Source organism: Histoplasma capsulatum, assembly GCF_000150115.1.
Source record: "Histoplasma capsulatum G186AR genomic scaffold supercont2.7, whole genome shotgun sequence".
Lineage (NCBI taxonomy): Eukaryota > Fungi > Ascomycota > Eurotiomycetes > Onygenales > Ajellomycetaceae > Histoplasma > Histoplasma capsulatum.
The window spans coordinates 340,273-359,999 of NW_025544807.1; the positions used below are offsets into that span (position 1 = coordinate 340,273).

Sequence of the window (19,727 nt, forward strand, 5' to 3'; positions counted from 1 at the left end):
TTCCAGCCCATGTTGCCTCAGCTAGGCTACCAGCTACCCCTTTCAGGAGCAGCAGGAAGCTGCCAGCAGAGGCATATAAACTGACAATAGCCATAACTATAGATGATATGGCGGCTCGAAGGTCTGGCTTCCCCCTAGCTGTGCCAAGAATATATGCTGCTAATGCAGCATTTAATCCAGTAACAACTAGTGAGCCAAGGCCGTGAAGAAACTTTACTCCTACACCTGGCTTATGATTATCTTCCCGCTGGTACCACAGCGAGAAGGAGGTCATTACCATGCCCAAGACGAGAAGAATAAGGGGCGCAACGTCCCTCTGCTGAACGCTTTTAATGAAGACGTCCGAGGTGCATGTCCCCGTAATATGGAGCACTGTGGGCAGCCAGAACGATAGGATGAGAGAGGCCCAACCTTTCCTCACTGGCTGCTTATAGTACTCCTCCGCAAAGGCGACGTTGCTTCTAGCCCTTAGCTCGTCATCGAGGCCGTTAGCGGCGTAGGCTTTCAGGTCGTCCTCAAACTCTCTCGAGTCTAACCACACGCGACGGTATGGGAGTTCATCACTAGAATGGGACACAAGCATGGTGAGTTGCATGATCAAGATGATAGAGGGAAAGTGGGGAGAGTTACCCAATCTGGGATTCAGCCATTGTTTATCACGTTTTAATATGTTCTTTCAGGGGGTTCAGGGGGTGAGAACAAAGGAGGTTGGGATTCAAGAACAGAATGGCCAACGTGATGTTATTGTGCTGATGTCTCTTCAGGAGAGGGTGGGATGAGATAACTAGGAAGGCATGATGGGGGGGAGTGTGTTGTTGGCACAACAACACAACTGAGATGTCGCTGCCCACATGCTGCGGTCAGGTTGACATTCACTGGGACCCAGCCCCTGAGAACTTGAAAAGAATGGGGTAGAGAGGTAGGTATACATCAATATGATTGTTTGAGTGTATAACCCTGATAAGTGCATTTTGTTCATGAGTTTGTTCCTTTGCAACTGCTTTTGCAGTCAAACAACCAGAGACTGCACAGCATGCAGATGCTGAAGAAAATAAGAAAAAGCTCCAGATTCTCAGTCAACCTTGCGAGAGGTTCCTATCCAGATAAATGCAACAAAAAAAGAAGACAACCATAGCACACTGCTGTAGTTGAGGATATCAACATAGAACTTGAAAGTACAAGATATATGGTATGCCTGATCTTGCGACTAAATCGGGAGAAGTGAGTGAGCTACAACATCAGCTGTATTGATTAAGAAGATATTATTACAGGTGGACAAACGCTTTTCGTAAGGCAGTGGCCCTGGTTAATAAACTTGACCGTTCTTACGTTTTGCAAGCCAGTCGCGCAAAGACTGGAGTACCGGCACGCAATCTTCATCTGACAACCGTTTCAGCCTTGAATCAGGAAACCCGCTACTATCAAGATACGCTGCATTTTTGATCGCCCAAAACTGTTCCTTAATCCAGGCTTCGTCCTTCCATCTTTCATATATTGCTACCATTGCGTTTTTTTCCTCCGGCGTAGCAAAGGTTCGGCGATCTGAAATACGGCGTAGGCGCTGCCAACACCAGAAAGAAAGAACATCACAAGGGAGTCTCCCACCATGGTCATCCCGAAGAGCCTGTTCCACTTCACCGATCAATTGTATAGCATCGGTATTCACGGGATATCTCCGCTGGAAACGTTCCTTGAAAACTCCTAGCCCCCAGGTAATACGATAGGCATTCGTTTCGGCGTCATGTATTTCATAATACGTAGGCTGTTCAGAATGACCATCCATGACGAATAATTCATACCAACGCAGCTTCCAGTCTTCGACGAATTGCCGGATGGGTAACATGGCTGGCTAGGAATGGACCAAGCTTTGAAGTTCAACTATTCAGCCACAGCAAGACATATGATAAGCACCGGTCCGTACGCAGGAGGCAGATATCAACTGGACTTACTATTCACTTAATCACTTGTGCGCATAGAAGCCTCTGCTGGGAAGAGTCCGCCAGCTGTTGTGACAGAACCTACAGGTTCCTTATGTTGACGTTAACAGACCAACTGCGGAAATCGTCTTTTGATGTTTGGCCTTGTGCGCGATAATAGCTTCCAACAGGCTTCTTTTCATAGCTGGGGTAGTTATGTAGTAAATTTGATGGACGTTGAAGCTTTTGTGTCATGTGGCGATGTTCTGCCGGAAGAAATTTTATCCGATTTTCGATCAATGGCTGCCGAATGAGGTAAGGCCTAGCGGTTTTAGGGTCAAACTATTTGGACGCTGTCCCCAGCGAAAAATCTGACCTCACGCACTGACTTTGACGAACCCTATTCTAGTATGCTTCTACTCCGTACTGTCCTCAATGCTTCTTCAATCAATCTTCTGAATTTCCTCTCTTTTATGGCTTTCTTTTGCACCAATACCAAAATTACCTGTAATACTCATCATATATGGAGATATGATGGATTCAAGATGCGGCGACAGAACTCTTTTCTCAGATATCTAAGTCTCAAGCAAAATGATTGAGAATAGATGTGAAAAATAGGCGTATCTGCCTGTCTGCCTGCGCTTCTGAAAGATCTCCATGAACGCCTTATCAAAAAGTCAAAATCTGTCACAGAAATGACGACGCTAAAGGCTTACTGGAGCAAAAATCACTGGTCTTTTGAAGGAGGGAGAGGAATCAGTTTCGCTCCCCCACCAGAGCTCATAATTATCGAATAAAGGCATGGGCTCAAGCGCCAGTGTGAAAAGCAGAGCTGAATGAGAAACTCTACACAGGAGTAGAACTAGCTTCTTTGACAACCCTGTGCTAAAGGACTTCCACGGCTTATTTTATAGATTAAATATGTAGCTATGAATCACCCCCCTGTTCCCCTACCAGTCACTGTGCCAGGATTGGAAGCAAAATACGTACGAAAACGTATAGAAACATGATGTTGCTTTCGCCCAGAGATCCATTTTGGCGTAATGTTACGGTTCTCTCGAGAGAGCGCTCTGCCGCTCATTGCAATAGCCGACTAATGCTCCAAGAAGCTGGAAAATGGCTGAATCTTCGCAAGCACCCTTGGTTTACTGCAGAGGCAGACGGCCTTATTACGTTTCCAAAGTCGGATAGCACCAAACGCTCACTATGGTATAGGGGAATGGGGCGGACAAGATGCAACTGAAACCCACCACTCAGCTCATGGGAGCCTGCACCTAGATATCTCAAAGCCCCTTGATTCAAGGCGGCTAAATACATTGTCCACATGATTGAAAACTACTCGAGCAACATCGCCAACCTTGGTTGAGTGGGACAAACTCTCTCAATATCTCAAAACCAACGGTGACTTTTTGGTATGCGGGGTTACGGTTTGACGCGGTTTCAATAGAGTTAAACGCAAAACATCAGCAGGCCTTAAAAAAGTTCCACCTCTAGCCGCCGCATCTTAAATATAAAAAATCAAGTTGCTGCATTTCTCTTCGGCAGAGTCAGCAATGCTAAAAATGTGATGTCAAATGTGTTGGGAGGAATTGCCACCCCCATACCAGCCATCCGATCAGTGCTTGAAGGACCCCTATGGTGGTTTTAAATGGCTAGGAAGATTTGGAGACGAGAATCTGGGGGGAAGCGATGATATACGGTCAAATCAATCGAAGGCGGTTACGTTTCAATATCAGAGAAATGTATTAATGCCAGGGAAAAGGAAAGAAAAAATTACTTCACCAGAATTGAATACGAGATGAAGCAGAGTGGCTTTTGCTACAGAGGCTTCCCCGTGATTGTATCTATACAAACATAGACATTGTTAATCGAGACCTCTAGACATTCCTGCTGTAGGCAAAAGCTGTCGATTGGGAAATACATGAGTAAAATTCCTAACAGTTTAAATATGCTCTAAAACCTGGCCATTTCCGCAAACCATCCTCCCCCCGTCTGTTCTCTGGATTGTGATGTAATAGCAGAGCCGGGGCCAACCGTCCATGGATACTGGCATCCGTGATCATACTATCTCTAAAGCTTATTTGGAGCCGGAAAACATGTGGGGAATAGGCATGGCAGAGGCGAACGCGGAACCCGTTCCTGGTTTTCTGATAACATCCTATACTGCGCATATCCAGGGATTCATCTCTGGTGGCATGATGGCCGGTCCCTGTGACCCGGCTGCCCATGTCCAAGTACTATTTTGTAGCCAGCCGTCCTGAAACGCCCTCTTCCACGATATTTTCCACATATTAAGGCGTCGTTTCCCAGGCCATTTCACTGAATTAATCATAATCAAATCACGAATCCGTACCTTACAACTTCTCGCGGACACCCCCCCAAAACCAATCCCCCTTAACCCTACAAACAAGGAACCAAGAAAGCAAGGATAAGAGCAAAAAGATGTCGAAACCCGTCATCCCCACATCCCAATGGGCCCAAGTAGCCGATAAAATCGGCGGACCGTTGCAGTACCGACAAATCCCCGTCCCAACCCCCGGACCCGACGAAGTCCTCGTGAACGTAAAATACTCGGGAGTGTGCCACACGGATCTGCACGCGATGATGGGCGATTGGCCCCTGCCCGTGAAGATGCCCCTGGTGGGCGGACACGAAGGTGCCGGCGTCGTGGTGGCGCGCGGAGCTCTCGTCACTAGCGTCGAGATCGGCGAGCACGTCGGCGTCAAGTGGCTGAACGGGTCCTGTCTGGCGTGCGACTTCTGCGAGGGCGCCGATGAGCCGTTGTGTGCGGATGCCATCCTCTCGGGCTATACGGTCGACGGGACGTTCCAGCAGTACTGTCTCGCGAAGGCGGCACATGTCACGCCCATCCCCAAGTCGGTGAAGCTGGATGAAGTGGCGCCAATACTATGTGCGGGTGTCACGGTCTATAAGGGCCTGAAAGAGAGCGGCGCTACGCCGGGGCAGGCCGTAGCCATTGTCGGGGCTGGGGGCGGCTTGGGTTCGCTGGCGCAGCAGTATGCTAAGGCGATGGGGTTGCAGACTATTGCAATTGATACAGGAGATGAGAAGAGAGCGCTGTGCGAAAAGCTTGAGGCGAGGGTGAGTGGGAACAATTAAATTTCTCCCCTCCATTTAAAAAGAAGAAGAAGAAGAAGAAGAAAATACAATATCATGGAGAAAAATATGGCAAGAGATATAAAACTAAGAACATCATCATCCATCATCTTTTTCTCTTGATTGACAGGCCTTCATTGATTTCGCCAAAACCAAAGACCTCGTCGCGGACGTGAAGGCTGCCTCACCGGATGGCCTGGGCCCGCACGCCGTACTACTCGTCGCAGCGGCGGAATTGCCCTTCCAGCAGGCGACTGCATATGTGCGGTCCAAGGGCTGCATCGTCGCCATCGGCTTACCGGCCAAGGCACAGCTCAAGGCGCCCGTGTTCGACACGGTAGTGCGGATGATTACCATCAAGGGCAGCTATGTGGGCAATCGGCTGGACGCGAAGGAAGCGGTTGATTTCTTCACCAGGGGCAAAATCAAGGTGCCGTATAAAACGGTGGAGTTGTCAGAGTTGGGGAATGTCTTCTCGTTAATGAGTAAGTTGTTTGCTTCCTCATTTCTTCATCTTTTTATTTCTTTATATGCGAGAGCGCCCTTTTGAGTTTTGTTCCTTTCCTGTATAAGACTCTACGACGCAGTCAGATGCTAATAAATATATTAACCCTCATTTACAGAAGAAGGAAAAGTCGCCGGACGCTATGTCCTCAAGATGCCAGAGTAGAACGAGAAACAACCCAGACGGGCCCATAGCTATATTTACTTGTTTTTGGGGGATGAGAGTCAAACATCAGATGGGAAGTGGGGATGACTCTGGCTTTCTGTTTGTCGGGCGGGTGGATTGCTTTAGTTTTAACAAGGTGATTCTTTTAAGCACAATGAAAGGGTGAAAAGGGGGGAAGGAGAAGAATCAAGTGAAATTGCAACTAAAGCAGTAATCAACGAGGCAAAACGACGCTAAATGGCTGGGAGCAAGCAAGTGAGTGGAAAGATGTGGGGAGAAGAATTTGATATAGTTAGATGTACTTGTAATGTTCCTTCTTTGAATTGCCAGGAATTTGCTCATTCTCGCTTGCTTCGTACTGTACATTTCGTAGAAAGGTCAGTACTTTACTATAACACTTGATATGTAGCTTGAATATGGTTGGCGCAGTCACCAGCAACTCTTCAGGGGCCTCCATATCCCATTGACGGTGGACATAGTTCCGACATGATTGAAATCGCTAGCTACTCCTTGAAGAACGTAAAATAAATAAAATTTTCAGGCTCCATCCTCAACTAACCCTAACTTTAAGATCTGGCTAAACGTGGCTCAAAATGTGACCAACCCTTGAAGCTTAGAACCATGCTCAACTACAACACAGGAGGATATCGGGAATTCTACAAGAGTATATTTACTTAGATCCAATTCAAATTTGTTAAATTGGGTATTCGTAAGCTCGCGGATAAATTGAGCATGAAAAACAGTGAGGAAAAGAGAGAAGCGTGTGTGAGAGATTGGAATAAAATGAAAAAGAACAAAAAAGATCTAAAAAAAAGAAAAAGAAAAAGAAGGAAAGGCAAAACAAATTGTACAAATCAGTTGGTTGCGTTAATTAACGTATACTTCCTCCCCAACGTATCATGTAAACTCACACATACACAAAGAACCCCTTGATGAATCAAGGAACACCAAGATGATATACATACATTTATTTATGAACCTTAAAAACAAAGGGCAAACGACATTGCAAAAAACTTAAGGAATGGAAAAAAAGTTTTATACAGCTCCCGGGCCCTTATGATGGCGATGCCCAGACCCCTGGTCTAGCAGTAGCTTCGGCTTAATATAATCCTCATCAAGCTGCCGAAACCAAGCCGCATGATCAACATCAGCACCACTGGAGAACAATTCCCGGATCACGGCCGAAGCGCCCGGCTTCGACGAGGAAGAAGATCCTGCAGCTCCTTGCGATGCCTCTGCCAGAGCACCCGAACCCATCCCATCACCTCCAGCGACACCAAGAGTAGTGGCACGTGAAGGGGAGACACGTTGCTGGGCGGATGTCGCAGTTTGCGTATTCACTGAAGATACCGGCTCCCCTGATGCCTGTACCCTGCTGCCGCTGCCTGGGGCAGCGGGAGGAAGATCATCATCCGAGAACGCGTCAAGGTCTAACTCGAAGTCATCGATATCCGCGTCGTTCTCCTGCGTGCCGCCGCTGACGGTACGCGTCGCGGGACGCTTTGAGAAGGCAGGGTTTCTGTTCAATGATGAAAATCCCCCCACGTCTCCATCATCAGCACTGCTGCTGCTGGGACTCCCGTCTTTACTCCCGGCGTGACTTGCAAGTAGATTCTGTGTAGATGCATGGTCACGCGACCGCTCGTGACGGCTAGGGCCGTACACTGCGTTTTTCCTGGCAGCGATGGATCCTTGGGTCCGCTGTGGTGCAATGCGGCCGTTGTTGCCGCTCGAGTAGCCTTCTGCGACATCTTCACGGTCTAGGTTCATAGTGTCCAGGGGCACGGTGTGTCCGTTGCGCCTTGGGATGTGGCCAACGCCAGTTCCATCGTGTTTGTAGTACGTTCCTCCAGCAGTGATCTCAATATCAAATTCATCATCGGAGTCAATTTCCTCGACGACGCCGGTGCGGATTTCGAGAATCTCAAGCATTCGTGCTGTTGTCCCGCCAAATATTATAACTGTCAGGACGACGACAACGAGAATTGTTGCTCGCAGCGCTGGGGCATTAGGTCCCTCAAGGCCGGCTGCGAGAGCCACACCGACTGCACCACGAAGACCAGCCCAGAAAAGCATGCCTTGGTAGGCAAAAGGAAGTTCGTCGGCAACCTCCCTTCCACGACGCCTAGCTCTATATCTAATGAACCAGTTGATTGCCTTTGAAAGGGGGAAGACGGACATGTATCTAGCAACACAAATCCCAACCACTGCTATCATGATGAAAAGCGGTTTGAACTCTAAATTAGGTTCCGTGAACAAGTCCAGACCGAGGTAGATAAAAATGAAATTCTCCGATAATTGTGCCAGCACTTGAAAAAGATATTTCGTTGTGAGTTGCGTCCTACGCGACATGTTATAGTACGCGTAATGCTTCAATGTGATGCCACAGAATAGCAACGACACGATCCCTATCCGGATATGGCGGTTAGCCAACTTCTAACGAAAAAATTCACACAAGTGCTTTTCTAAACTCGCGAGGAAAAAAAGGAAAAAAAGGGGGAAAAAAAAGGCAGGGCATAAAAACATACCGGACAAATGAACTCCCGTCGAGAAGAAGTAACTGGCATAAGCAATTAAGACGATGAGACAGCTCTCGATCTTAGGTTCTCTCCGCACATGGGTGTATTTCAAACCCAAGGCGGTCAATATACCAACAGCCACCCCGATCACCAAGCTTCCAAAAAACACGAGCAAGAATACACCAACTGCCTCAAATAAACTAAGCAGCGTCAGCGATCCCGCAGCATTGCCGGGCTTATATCTCTGCGCCGTTTCAAAAAGCACGATAGCAATCGCATCGTTCAAAATCGACTCCCCGAAGATCACAGTATAAAGCTTAGGTTCGACCTTGTATACATTGAAGATAGCGAGAATAGTGACGGGGTCCGTTGCCGAGAGCGTAGCTCCGACTGAAAACGCTTCGACAAACGATATCGATAATCCGTCCAGGGGAATCACGGACCACAAGTATAAAATGAGACCCAAGACCAGCGCGGAAATAAATGTGCCCACAAAAGCAAATGTGAGGATCGTTCCGATATTTCGGAAGAAATTTGCCTACTCGCTGTAATTAGCAAAATGATTCCATGTTTTTCTCATGTAGGTTAGAGGCCTGCGGCAAAAGTTTACCTGATGTAACTCATAACCAGATGCCAAAATAATTGGAGGAAGAAGAAGATTGAAGAAAAATTGATAATTGAATGAAACTGAAGATTGTATTATGGTTCCCGGGGTTAATCGAATGATCAAGCCAACCACCATTCCTAATACAGCGGCACCAGCATTAGTAAAACATTGTCATTCCGATTAAATGCAGACCTTATATTGTCCACAGGACGAGAAGCCACACAAACTTACCAGCGAAAATTGAAATAACGGTCTCATGCACCGCCTGAACTTTCTTCTGCTGTAGGATGTAGCTCGTAAAGAGGGCCGTTATTAGGAGCATGATCAGGATGAAAAGAGCCCATGATGCAAAGAGCTCTTTCTCGCCAGCTTCCGGCGACTCTGCATACGGTTCGAATACCCAACGTTAGCAAGCCAGCCAAGATAAGATGTGGATTATTCTTGTGCACAAGGGCATCTGCATGTGTGAGTGGATTTTGAAGGGAGTCCCGCGAAAATCAGGACACAAGAGTTGCAACGGAGAAAAAAAAACAGGAGACCAGGAGAAATTATGGAGGAGGGAGATGGTATATAACGAACCGTCAGGGTCACTATCATCCTCCGCTCTCTTCCCTGTCGATGCAAAAGTTCGTTAGCAAGATATATACGTAGTTATGGATGTCATCCAAACCCGCCGGGACAGCAACGTAAGAAACTAAAGTATGGACCTACGCAAAACATCAACCAGCACCTCTCTCACAAATTCCGCCATTGCGACGACGAAGTCAATGTCAACAACTTTCCCCCACCTCTTAACCCTATACCACTCTCCTGAGCGGGTTTTATATTTGTTTTTTTCCCTTTCTTTTATCCTCTTTTCCTTCCTCGATCCTAGCTTTTATATTTTCCTCTGAGGCTATCAAGCCAGCCCTTTGTTACTGTCTCTCTTTCCTTTCCCTGTTCAGCTTCCACAGCTACCACTACTCCGACGAGCGGTGGACTCCGGCAGAACGAAATGACGACGAAGACGAGCTCTGGGGGCAAGTCGATTCCGGGCGCCGCGGACAGCACTCATAATAAGCAATACACAACTACCGGCAAATGATACCGAGCGATGTTCCCAGCAGCAGGCGACGAGGTTTGTGAATACGTATGACAGCGGCGGGTGGAGAGATGGGTGGGCAAAGGGCTGAAAGGGAGATTAGGTAGGTTTGGAGCGATGGAAGTTGAGTTTAGGAGCTGTTGTTTCCGGGGGTGACAAGGCCGGCTTAATGCTAGGTGGACTGCCCCGTATACATGCAACTAGAGACTAGAGCGGGTGTAGGGAACGAGGGGAGTTGAGCGAGCGCAAACCAACTGAACGCTGATGAAGCTCTTGTTCGTTCCGATCCTTCCTTTGGTATACCCGTCTGGCTCATCTGGGTCTCGAAAAGGAGAGGATGACCGACGGTATTGATGGTGGTTGGTGGTTGGTGGTCGTGGTCGCAGTGGTGCTTATTCTTTGACAGTTGCAATACTGGCTAACGGCATCTTTCCCAATTCGGTGAGGCTGGGTGCCGCTTTTAAGCCCAAACTCTCTCAATACTATTTATTACCAATGCAGATCAGCAGGGACAAGCAATGTCAAATGTAATGGTAATGCATAATATAGCTTAGCTACCAATCGCTGGACTGTATACACATATGCAACTGTTCTCGAATGTATTCACCGTACAACCCATTGTCCCGATATGTCCAATAGAAACCAAATTGGAAAGAGAAAATAAGAAAAGACAAGAGGAAAAAAAAGAAAAAAAAAAGAAAAAAAAAGACAAAAAGAAGAAGCCGCCCTCCCGCTCATACAGCATCCCTATTCTTCCACAACCCGACTTTCGAACCCGCGCTACCCCCCTCCGCCAGCCTCTTCGTGACGACCGCCGCACCAATTGTCACAAGCCCACCAAACCTCATAACCCACCCCACAGAATCATCCCAAGGCTCTCCGCGCGGCTTCTGCAGGGCGTTGAAGATAGCACTGCTAACCAGAGTCGAAAGGATTTGCGGAAAGGATATCGCCACATTGTGGATGCCAAGAATCACGCCGGCTTCGTCGGTAGTGTCGACCTCGCCGTCGTCTGCTGATTCATTGTCATCTTCATTGTCCTCTTCTCTCTCATCGACGGTAAGATTATCGCCATCTTCGTCGTTGCGATGGGAGCTCTCCTCGTTGTTTTGTTCGTTTTTGTCATCTTGGCCATGGGCGGTGGCGACAGGGGTTGGCAGGGATGTTGACGCAGTGGAATGATACGAAAGACCGGGAGTTTCATAATCACCTTCTACTGCCATATGAGCATCGCTACGATCCTCCTGGCTAGCGACAACAGCTTGTTGTTGTTGTTCCCGCCGCCGCGATCGGGGCAACAGACCATCGCTAGAATCGCGTCTCATGTGTAGCAACCGATATCTCCTCCGGCGTTTTTTTGCATCACTTTTTGCCACCTCCGCCGATATAAGGGCAAATGGCGCCCAAAGAGTCATTGCCCATGAGATACCAACGACAGACACGACCACCGTTCCAGCCTGTGGAGTTTTAATGAAAAAGGTGCTGAACATACAAATGGTAAATAGGATGTGGGACATGAGCCAAGCGCGTCGGAGGGTGAAACCCGGTATCTGCAGGCAGGAGAGTAGAGATGGTGATTCCCTCTCAGTTAGCTCAAGTGGTTTACTTAGTTGTGGTGGTGGTAGCGATAACGCAGCAGATGAAACGGTGATGGATATGGTTGATGCTGACTTTCTGCGAGATAGGTATGGGTGCTGCCGGGTGGGTGAGGCAACAGACTTCGGGGTTAAAATCGCCGGTCGATATGTCGGCACGACTAGAAGAGGAAGAATGATGCTCGCTGCGAATGATATAATCGCGTAGATCAACAGTGCAAAGGTGCCCACCCGAGTAGCCGCTACCCACGCCTCGTCAATATCCTCAGGCGGTAGGTGTGGGCGTTCCTCAAATATCGGATTAACGTACAGCTGCCCGATGTAAGTGGTGCTGTAAAACAAGAATGGGAACCACCCGACCCATGCGAAAAGCTGGACCTCGCATACTTTGCGGATTTGGGGCGGCAAGGTGCGGATGGAATGGAAAACTTGCTTGAAAAAAGCGATAACTCCAGGATTATCTGATGACGGGGGGCCTTCCAGTCGTGGATCCCGCTCGGTGATGAATAGGCAGCTAATTAAAAGCGTAATGCCCAGCGATAGGGACGCAATCATACAAAGTACTTGGAATTGCGTCTTCCCGAAAAGGGGAAGTATTTTGGGTAGATCGAGATAGCCCGAGATATATCCCAGGATATTGCCAATACCAGTTAGCCGACTTGCCCATGCATTTGCAGCCTCTTGCTGGTGCGCTGGGGCATTGTCGACGATGAAAGCTCGAATTGCCGCTTGGACTAAAACGAAAAACGAGCAAATGTCAATCAACATCAGACATAACAGTCATATTGAATTTAACAGGCCAAGAAGGCAAGCTCACCTGTATTAATAGCAAAATCAAGGCAATACATCAAAATAGTCGCCATGACGATAGACGTTACTTTGACACCCTCAGAGCCGAAAGGAACGCCAAATATGCCCAACATGCCGCCCACAATCTCACGAGTCCATGCAAGCGCGAGCAGGGATACGATCGTGGCAATCCCACCCCCGATCATAAATGGCTTTCGTTTTCCCCATGATATTCTGCAGTTATCACTACGAATGCCAACGTATGGCTGGACAAGGGCTCCTGTTAAGGGGCCTGCAATCCAAACAAAGGCAAGGAGGGATTTATCCATCCCCAGGGATAGTAAGAAGGGCTATAGACAAGCATATATATGTATTAGCTTTTCCCTATCCAGAAATACAGAGTGAGAAGAAAAATATCAGGTAAATAGAAATCTCCGAATACATACAGATCCATTTGACAACTCTACAGACCAAACAATCTGCAAGCTGTGTCGTCCAATCATACGAATATAAGAAAAATAGATTAGCATTCAATCCCAATCACCATTTCGAAGCAAAAAAAAAAAGGCCAATATAAAAACATACCCGCCAATACTCAGTGTTAACAGAAACAAATACCAGCTGCTCTTCCGTTCCGTATCGTCGCAGGTCTCCTTCGCAAACTCGTCTGCTGCTGCATCGCCACAGACCTCTCCGGCATCGGCATTGGCATCAACACCAACATTGTGTCCCGAAGATGACGGCTGCTCATCCCCGCCAAGCAGCGGAGAGCGATCCGACCCTCTATCCGGCGATGACGAGTTCATAAGAAGAAAATATACATAAGACGTTGATAAAAAAAAAAGAAAGGGGCAGCGGAGAAAGAGAAAGAGAGAAAGAAAGAAAGAAAAACGAATTAAAAGGGGACGTAGCGATATTTGTTTCCCTTCCCTTCCCTTCTTTTCCTCCTTTATCGCTCTTTTGTTCCTGTTATTAGCAGATGAAAATTATCGCTGCCGTGCTGCTGGGTCGGGTATCATATATATATATATATATATATGTCATATATATATATATATATATGTTCGTCTTTCTTTCTTGTCACCCTCTTCCCTCTTCGCTTTCTCCTATTCCACAGTGAACAGCCGACGTTCGAATATCTTTTTAACTTCCTTCTTTCCTTTGGGGGGAAGGTATGTATGTACTAGTATGTATTGTATATAATAGAATAACAGAATAATAAATAAAAGAGAAGAGACAAAAGAGGAAGCTTTAACATCAGTCTTTCATCTCATCTCATTGTGTTTTGCATTCTTCCAAAGTTCTCCTCAGAAGACTGTGATCATGATCCACATTCCCACCACCACCACCATCATCATCACCCAATGGTAATGGTAATGATAATGGTAAACACTTAAGCCACCAACAGCAAGCCGCAGACCACACACACAACGTAGCATGCAATGTCCGGGGGGAAAACGCAGGTTGGTTGAGGGTGAGGAATGAGGAATGTTCCGCGTACAGATCGATGACGTTGAAAGGATTAGCTTCAGCGGACCTTTATCGAGGAAATGCTGACCATTCCTATTCTGGAAATCCCAAATGCTGCCAAAAGCCGATCCAATCCTTGGCGAAGAGGGCCTCGGAGAAACTTTCCTGTTCTATTCTACTAGGTCACATGCCAAGTTGCTCTGTGGGAGGGATAGTTGACTAACATTGTTGTTTTTCTTATTGACTTATCTGACTTATTGGCTAATGTAGGTGCTCGTGGAACCACCTTCCGTCTTCCGTTCAATGGCGACTGGATCATTTCCAGGGTGGAATATTGGGCTGTGTTCCGCCAAGAACAAGGTTCATAAGAATGCCATCAATAAACGGCATCCAGGCAGCAGGGGCCAATTATGGTGAAGGCAGGGCATGTCCAATGTGTGCCTGCGCATGGCCCCAGTAACACCCTCTTAAACAACAAATCGCCCAAATTCTTACTGATGCTATCATTTACTCAATGTCCTATGTCCCTACCGCTTAAGCGACAGCTGGAGCTCCCGAAGCCTGAGCCCAAAAGGAAGAAAGCTGAGCATTCTGTTCGTGAAGCAGAAGCCCAACGACCAGCAGGGTTTTGGGACAATCTCTCCCAGATTTGGTTGACAAAAAAGGCCTTGAGAGAGTTAGATCGAAGAAACACTCACCAGCGACCTCATGTTATAGAGCCCTATAGACCGATTACTCGGCAGATTTCCGCTGAACGAAGAAAGAACGTTGTTGCGTACGCCCCGGAGTTCCTCAGCTCATGCAAACCAGATTGTTTAGATCGGGTAAGGAGATTTGCTAGACACGGAGGCCCGGACCTCTCTGACCTCAGAAATGTATGTATTGTTTATGTATAATAATCCAAATTAATCTAACACGTCTTTAGTTTCGACAGGATAGAATTCCGCTCTACTTCAAAATGCCTAAGAGACCATTAGCAGACACTACGCCCTCTTCCGTAACTCGATCCAAGCGAAGCTCTCAGAGCACCGGTGCCTACAGTCTTGGCTTTGAGCAGCATCTTATTGACCATTTTGTCTATCCTCATGGATATGAATATCCTGATGATAGAATCCCAGAAAAGCCAAGCAATTGGGATCAAATCAACAATGTGCTTGATCAAAGCCGAGGTTCCCTGTCACCGTCGAAATTCGGCGACGAAGAGTTTCGACAATTTGAACGAGCAAATACATATGCCACCAGTGAAAAGAAAATAACCAAAATTATCGAAAGTCTTGAGGGAGGAAGTGATGATAGGACCATTGGAGGAGACTATCCATTCGGAAATTTTAGGCCCTTAACTGATGGCACAATTCCCAGTGCTAAGCCTGACCACTTCCACGGGTCCCGGCCCGAAGAACTAAATGGGCGTATCCGCGACGAGCTTAACGATATCATTATACCTTCAACAGCGGCCAGTCGTCCAATGTTGCCTAATTACTTCCTAGAAATCAAAACACCGGACCAATCAGCTGCGGTAGCAAAACGGCAAGCCTGCTATGATGGAGCTCTAGGCGCCCGAGCGATGCAAAGCCTTCAGTCATTTTGGGTGAACCCGGTCTACGACAACAATGCCTTTACCATTACATCAACTTATCATGATGGCACTCTCAAGCTTTACACCTCCCATCCCACCGCACCCAGTTGCCCTGAAAGTCAGCCGGAGTATTTTATGACCCAGTTGAATGGTTGGAATATGACCGGGAATTTGAAAACGTTTCGAGAGGGGGCGACTGCGTATCGGAATGCCAGAGACTGGGCAAAGGAGAAGAGAAAAGAGTTTATTGAAGCTGCAAACACAAGATTTCTAGGGCCAAAGCCCCAATCAGTTCCTTCCTCTCTCTCCGGAGGCACCATCACATCTACCGTGGAGGTGGCGGTAATAGACTCAGACATCTCAACAAACTCCGATGAGGCAGAATATCTAGACGCACAATTTAGTTTCAAGGACTTTCGCGCCTCCAAATCTGCTGACTAATACTTTATTTTTACTCCGATAAGACTTTATTTTCTATATCCTAAACATTTCTCAACAGGCTCTCCCCTTTCTTCATTTATATTTCTAATGCTCATTAAAATAATTGCATCAGCCTCCACGATATTGACCATGGCAACAACCGTTCTTACTCAACCCAGAGCCCCTGAGACTGCCCCAAATTGCTACCGCTGTGGCGGGAAGGGAGCTCTTAGAGTTACATGGTCTTCAAATGGCAAGGGAAATGCATGCTATCCATACTATCTCTGTTCACTTTGTGATGGGTTTCTTGTTTTCAAAAACTTACACATCAACAATCCAAGAAATTCCCAATGCTGCTGCGATGCCCCAAATAAGATGCAGATATCTGGGCCTGAGAAGAGAGCATCACAAGAGTTCCACTATGTTCGCTGACTGAGGAGATGTGGTTTCTGCAACACAGTGCAGAATGGTCAACAGCGGCTTACAGTGGATGAAGATTTGATTAACATGCTTATTCAACATTTGGTGGTTTAATATGGGAGAGGGCCTACGCGGTAGCACAGTTAAGTGTTGAAACATCAGAATAACTGTTTAGCTGTACTCACTCCACACATGTATGAGTATCCCCTGTCAGTTTCTGTCCCTTGGTGTATTCAGGCCTTCAACTCAAGCCCGAAAAGAGTTATAATATCAAGCACGAGACTATTGCACGCACTTGACAAAGTCATGTGATCTTTTTCCTTTTATGCTTCCAGAAGACATTCTTGAAGCCTGTTTCTGGCTACCGAAATTTCCCTTCCTTCTATCCCTGCTCACTGCCAGGCCTCCTCGTCACCTTCAACCTCCTTTCCAACAAGAAAGATTTCTAGGAAAGCACAGCCAATCAAAACAGTTATATAGCTGCTCATATTTTACTACTCATTAGGCTTGTTGGAAATTTCCAATGAGGCTAATAGTGCTCTCAGAGCCAGCTAGCATAATTGAGGCAGTGTCACATTTAAACCATTATGTCAGCCTGATCTGTGTTGGGAGATTCTATTGTGCTGGACTGTAATTTCATGAACTATATATGATTGGAATGGTCAATGCACTGTACTATACATGTAACCTCTGGTCAGGCTCATTAACCAATGCTGCTCCCAGATTCAGTTTGATGCTTTCCTCAGAAATCAAGAAGTTTATCTATGTCAATCCTTTAGCACCTCAAGCTTCCCAGCAGACGTCTTTTCCAGGGCATGGTGCACGCTTGAGCTCAGGAGAGCAATAACAAAAAGGCAACATTCCGCTGCCCAAAATGAAGGGGAGAGAAGAAGGAAAGATGCCACAGCCCTGGCGAAACAACCCGCCCTTCTAAGCTGGCTGTATCAAAATGCAGGGCGCCAGCCAGTCAGCGGTTCGAAAAGAAGTGCTCATTCAACCCAATGAAGTTTTCTAACTTATGACATCACACTTATTGGACTTGACTCCTTTAGGATCAGTTTCTTAATGCAGATCTCCTTGTTGCTGCTGAATTTGGTGGCCCTGCTCTGGGAGCTATCTTGATAGATGTTCTCTTGGCTTCCTGGGGGTCATACCAGCTGCCAAAAACATCCCGCCCCAGTGATAAAAACGCTTGATGATGTTGGGCTAGACCCAACAGGAAGACGGAGAATTTGCTCCCATATAGCCTGACTGAAAAAGCGCCGGCAACCCCTCCCCCCCCCCGTCCTCGGGCTTCCAACCATCTGACCACCTCCTACCAACTCAAAAGTCTTCTGCCTCTTAGTGCTTAAGCTTGATATCTACAACCCCGACGGCTCCATTTGTGATGGCGGATCATGACCCTGATGCAGCACCTGACACGGAATCATGCTTCCCCAAGAAACATAAAGGTGGTGAAGAAAACATTGACGAGGATGATTCCAATAGTGATGACAATGGCTCCTTCAAAGATGAGGGTCATCGGTCTCCGGAACACTACAAAGCGCTGGCAGAGGCTCTAGATGTCTCCCAACTTGGGCGGAAGCGGAGAGAGAGAAAAGGGCTTCATTGAAGAACGTCTTCAGAACGGGAATACAGTCCTTATTCTCCAACATGTTCCCAACAACAGAAGTCATTGTTGGGTGTTTCATTGTGTCCTCTTCAAACTAACTGGAAGGTCATATATCGAGTCCTCATATTGTCTTAATTTGAAAGACGCAGCCGGAACGCGTTATGGCATACATATCTAACTAAATAGCTTTTAGCGGTGATTGTGGCCGATATTTGGCTTTATATCTAGACTCAAATCAATTTCGCTATGTCCCCTGTATGGGACAGATCTTCGATGACCCTCTCCAAGTTGATGAAACCTGGCTACCTGAAGATGGAAGGTGGCATCTACCTGACCGGTCTCCTTGGAAATGCCGTGATAATTGAGCGGTCTAACAGAGCGATTGAAGACTAGTTTCATTTTTGCGGCCTGACATTCCACAGCACTTGTTACGAAAAATGCGATGAAGCTTACAAAGCCTGGGAGGAAGAATGGAGCATGAGGAGTATTGAACACCAGATAAGCCACAACATGACGGAAGACAAAGATAAGTGTGTACCATGCCCTCCTGGGTCAGAATTAGAGGAGCCTAAGAGGAGTGACTATTTTCCTGAGGAGCCAGCCATACTCCCTGAGTGACGCCCTAGCAGATGTATGTGGGATGTCAAATATTGATAAACTAATTCGCAGGAAGCCCAAAAAATCAAAGAAGGTCTAAGCTTTCATGTTGTGACGGCGCTGGCCCAGGACCTCACTACTATATTAGAAGGGGCACGGGGTTAGGCCATTCTTTGTTTTTGTGCAACACCTCGCCGAGCAGCTTTCGCCTTCTTTGCTTCTTCTCTTCAGCTTTGAATTGTTGTGTATTGCATTCTACTTGCATGTTAGGTCGAATAGAAATGGCATCATTACACATACTAGGGGCAGCCTGCCCCTAACACCCCCCCTTCTGGGGGTGGGCAAATGAACCTCTTAAATCTCAGAGATGAAGGCATCTTTAATTTCTTCGAAGGGTTGGAAAACTAAGGCACAACACTCTATAGCAGGAGTTTCATGAAGCAAGCAGCTGGGGGCAGGACGGAGCAAAAGTGCGAAGTCATGTTATCCATTATGTTGATATCATCGTCAATAGATACGATCACTAGATATGATTGCTAGATATCATCATCGTAGATATCATTGTATATATAATCGATACATATCATTGCAGATATCATTGGTAAATATCATTGATAGATATCATCAGTGGATATCATTCATTCAAGCCGGTCAGTAGATGTCTAGGCAGGCAGTCGGCTAGTAAGCTAGCATTGATAGATGGGTGGGTAGCTAGATGGTGATGATTATTCTCATAGAGATTGATTAGATATTGAGCAGGCAGGTTAATTAGTAGGTAGGGAGGTAGATAGGTAGCTAGCTATCTAGCTAGCACTCTATATTTCATCAGCAATCCGATCGAATATCAAGCAGGTAGGTAGGGTGGTAGGTCGACAGATAATTCAGAGGTAAAAAATATATATAACTATATAGATATCTAAATCAATTATGAACTAGTCTCCAGTGCATAAATAAAAAATGGAGATTATCCACCATTTAAATCAATCAGAGATGCCAAAATCTCCTCTACATACATCAACGAGATCATTGAGATTCAAGCCACAGATCCAATCATTTCAGCCACGCAACTTTTGAGCCCACCTTCAAATCTTTGTACGATTCTCAGACTTCGCTTCACTCCGTCTAATCAACAAAACTGGCATTCAACGTTAGATGTGTGGGTGCCCATGTGCCCATGCGTTGGTGATGAAATCAAGTCTGTATTATCGTTTTGGTGCCTAAAACCAATCGATCAATTAAGGTTGTTGTTGAAGGGGCCAGGAAAGAAAAGTCAGTTTCTTGTAACAATACAACAAGAACAGAAAAAATACATCAAGTTTCTTCAAAAAAAAGAAAAAA

General features: G+C 46.6%; 7 protein-coding genes across 7 annotated transcripts; 3 read left to right on the forward strand and 4 right to left on the reverse strand.

Annotated features, from left to right (window-relative positions):
- Positions 1–26: 26 nt before the first annotated feature.
- On the reverse strand, positions 27–650 carry HCBG_05404 (uncharacterized protein; the record flags this gene model as incomplete). The annotated part of the gene is made up of 3 exons (XM_045432453.1): positions 27–59; positions 86–563; positions 631–650. 3 exons carry the CDS (start codon positions 648–650, stop codon positions 27–29), a joined length of 531 nt encoding a protein of 176 aa, XP_045286569.1.
- Positions 651–1,306: 656 nt separating this feature from the next.
- HCBG_05405 (uncharacterized protein) lies at positions 1,307–1,783 on the reverse strand (the record flags this gene model as incomplete). The annotated part of the gene is made up of 1 exon (XM_045432454.1): positions 1,307–1,783. One exon carries the CDS (start codon positions 1,781–1,783, stop codon positions 1,307–1,309), a length of 477 nt encoding a protein of 158 aa, XP_045286570.1.
- Positions 1,784–4,234: 2,451 nt separating this feature from the next.
- HCBG_05406 (alcohol dehydrogenase) lies at positions 4,235–5,703 on the forward strand (the record flags this gene model as incomplete). The annotated part of the gene is made up of 3 exons (XM_045432455.1): positions 4,235–5,018; positions 5,164–5,518; positions 5,657–5,703. The coding sequence occupies 3 exons, from the start codon at positions 4,359–4,361 to the stop codon at positions 5,701–5,703; spliced, it is 1,062 nt and encodes a 353-aa protein (XP_045286571.1).
- Positions 5,704–6,738: 1,035 nt separating this feature from the next.
- HCBG_05407 (mitochondrial sodium/hydrogen exchanger) lies at positions 6,739–9,580 on the reverse strand (the record flags this gene model as incomplete). Its single annotated transcript, XM_045432456.1, has 5 exons — positions 6,739–8,111; positions 8,232–8,760; positions 8,833–8,966; positions 9,409–9,441; positions 9,541–9,580. 5 exons carry the CDS (start codon positions 9,578–9,580, stop codon positions 6,739–6,741), a joined length of 2,109 nt encoding a protein of 702 aa, XP_045286572.1.
- A 1,064-nt stretch (positions 9,581–10,644) lies between these two features.
- HCBG_05408 (sucrose transporter) lies at positions 10,645–12,623 on the reverse strand (the record flags this gene model as incomplete). The annotated part of the gene is made up of 2 exons (XM_045432457.1): positions 10,645–12,239; positions 12,323–12,623. The coding sequence occupies 2 exons, from the start codon at positions 12,621–12,623 to the stop codon at positions 10,645–10,647; spliced, it is 1,896 nt and encodes a 631-aa protein (XP_045286573.1).
- A 1,446-nt stretch (positions 12,624–14,069) lies between these two features.
- Positions 14,070–15,842, forward strand: HCBG_05409 (uncharacterized protein; the record flags this gene model as incomplete). Its single annotated transcript, XM_045432458.1, has 2 exons — positions 14,070–14,639; positions 14,690–15,842. 2 exons carry the CDS (start codon positions 14,175–14,177, stop codon positions 15,779–15,781), a joined length of 1,557 nt encoding a protein of 518 aa, XP_045286574.1.
- Positions 15,843–17,567: 1,725 nt separating this feature from the next.
- On the forward strand, positions 17,568–18,185 carry HCBG_05410 (uncharacterized protein; the record flags this gene model as incomplete). The annotated part of the gene is made up of 2 exons (XM_045432459.1): positions 17,568–17,744; positions 18,021–18,185. The coding sequence occupies 2 exons, from the start codon at positions 17,568–17,570 to the stop codon at positions 18,183–18,185; spliced, it is 342 nt and encodes a 113-aa protein (XP_045286575.1).
- Between the last annotated feature and the right edge of the window lie 1,542 nt (positions 18,186–19,727).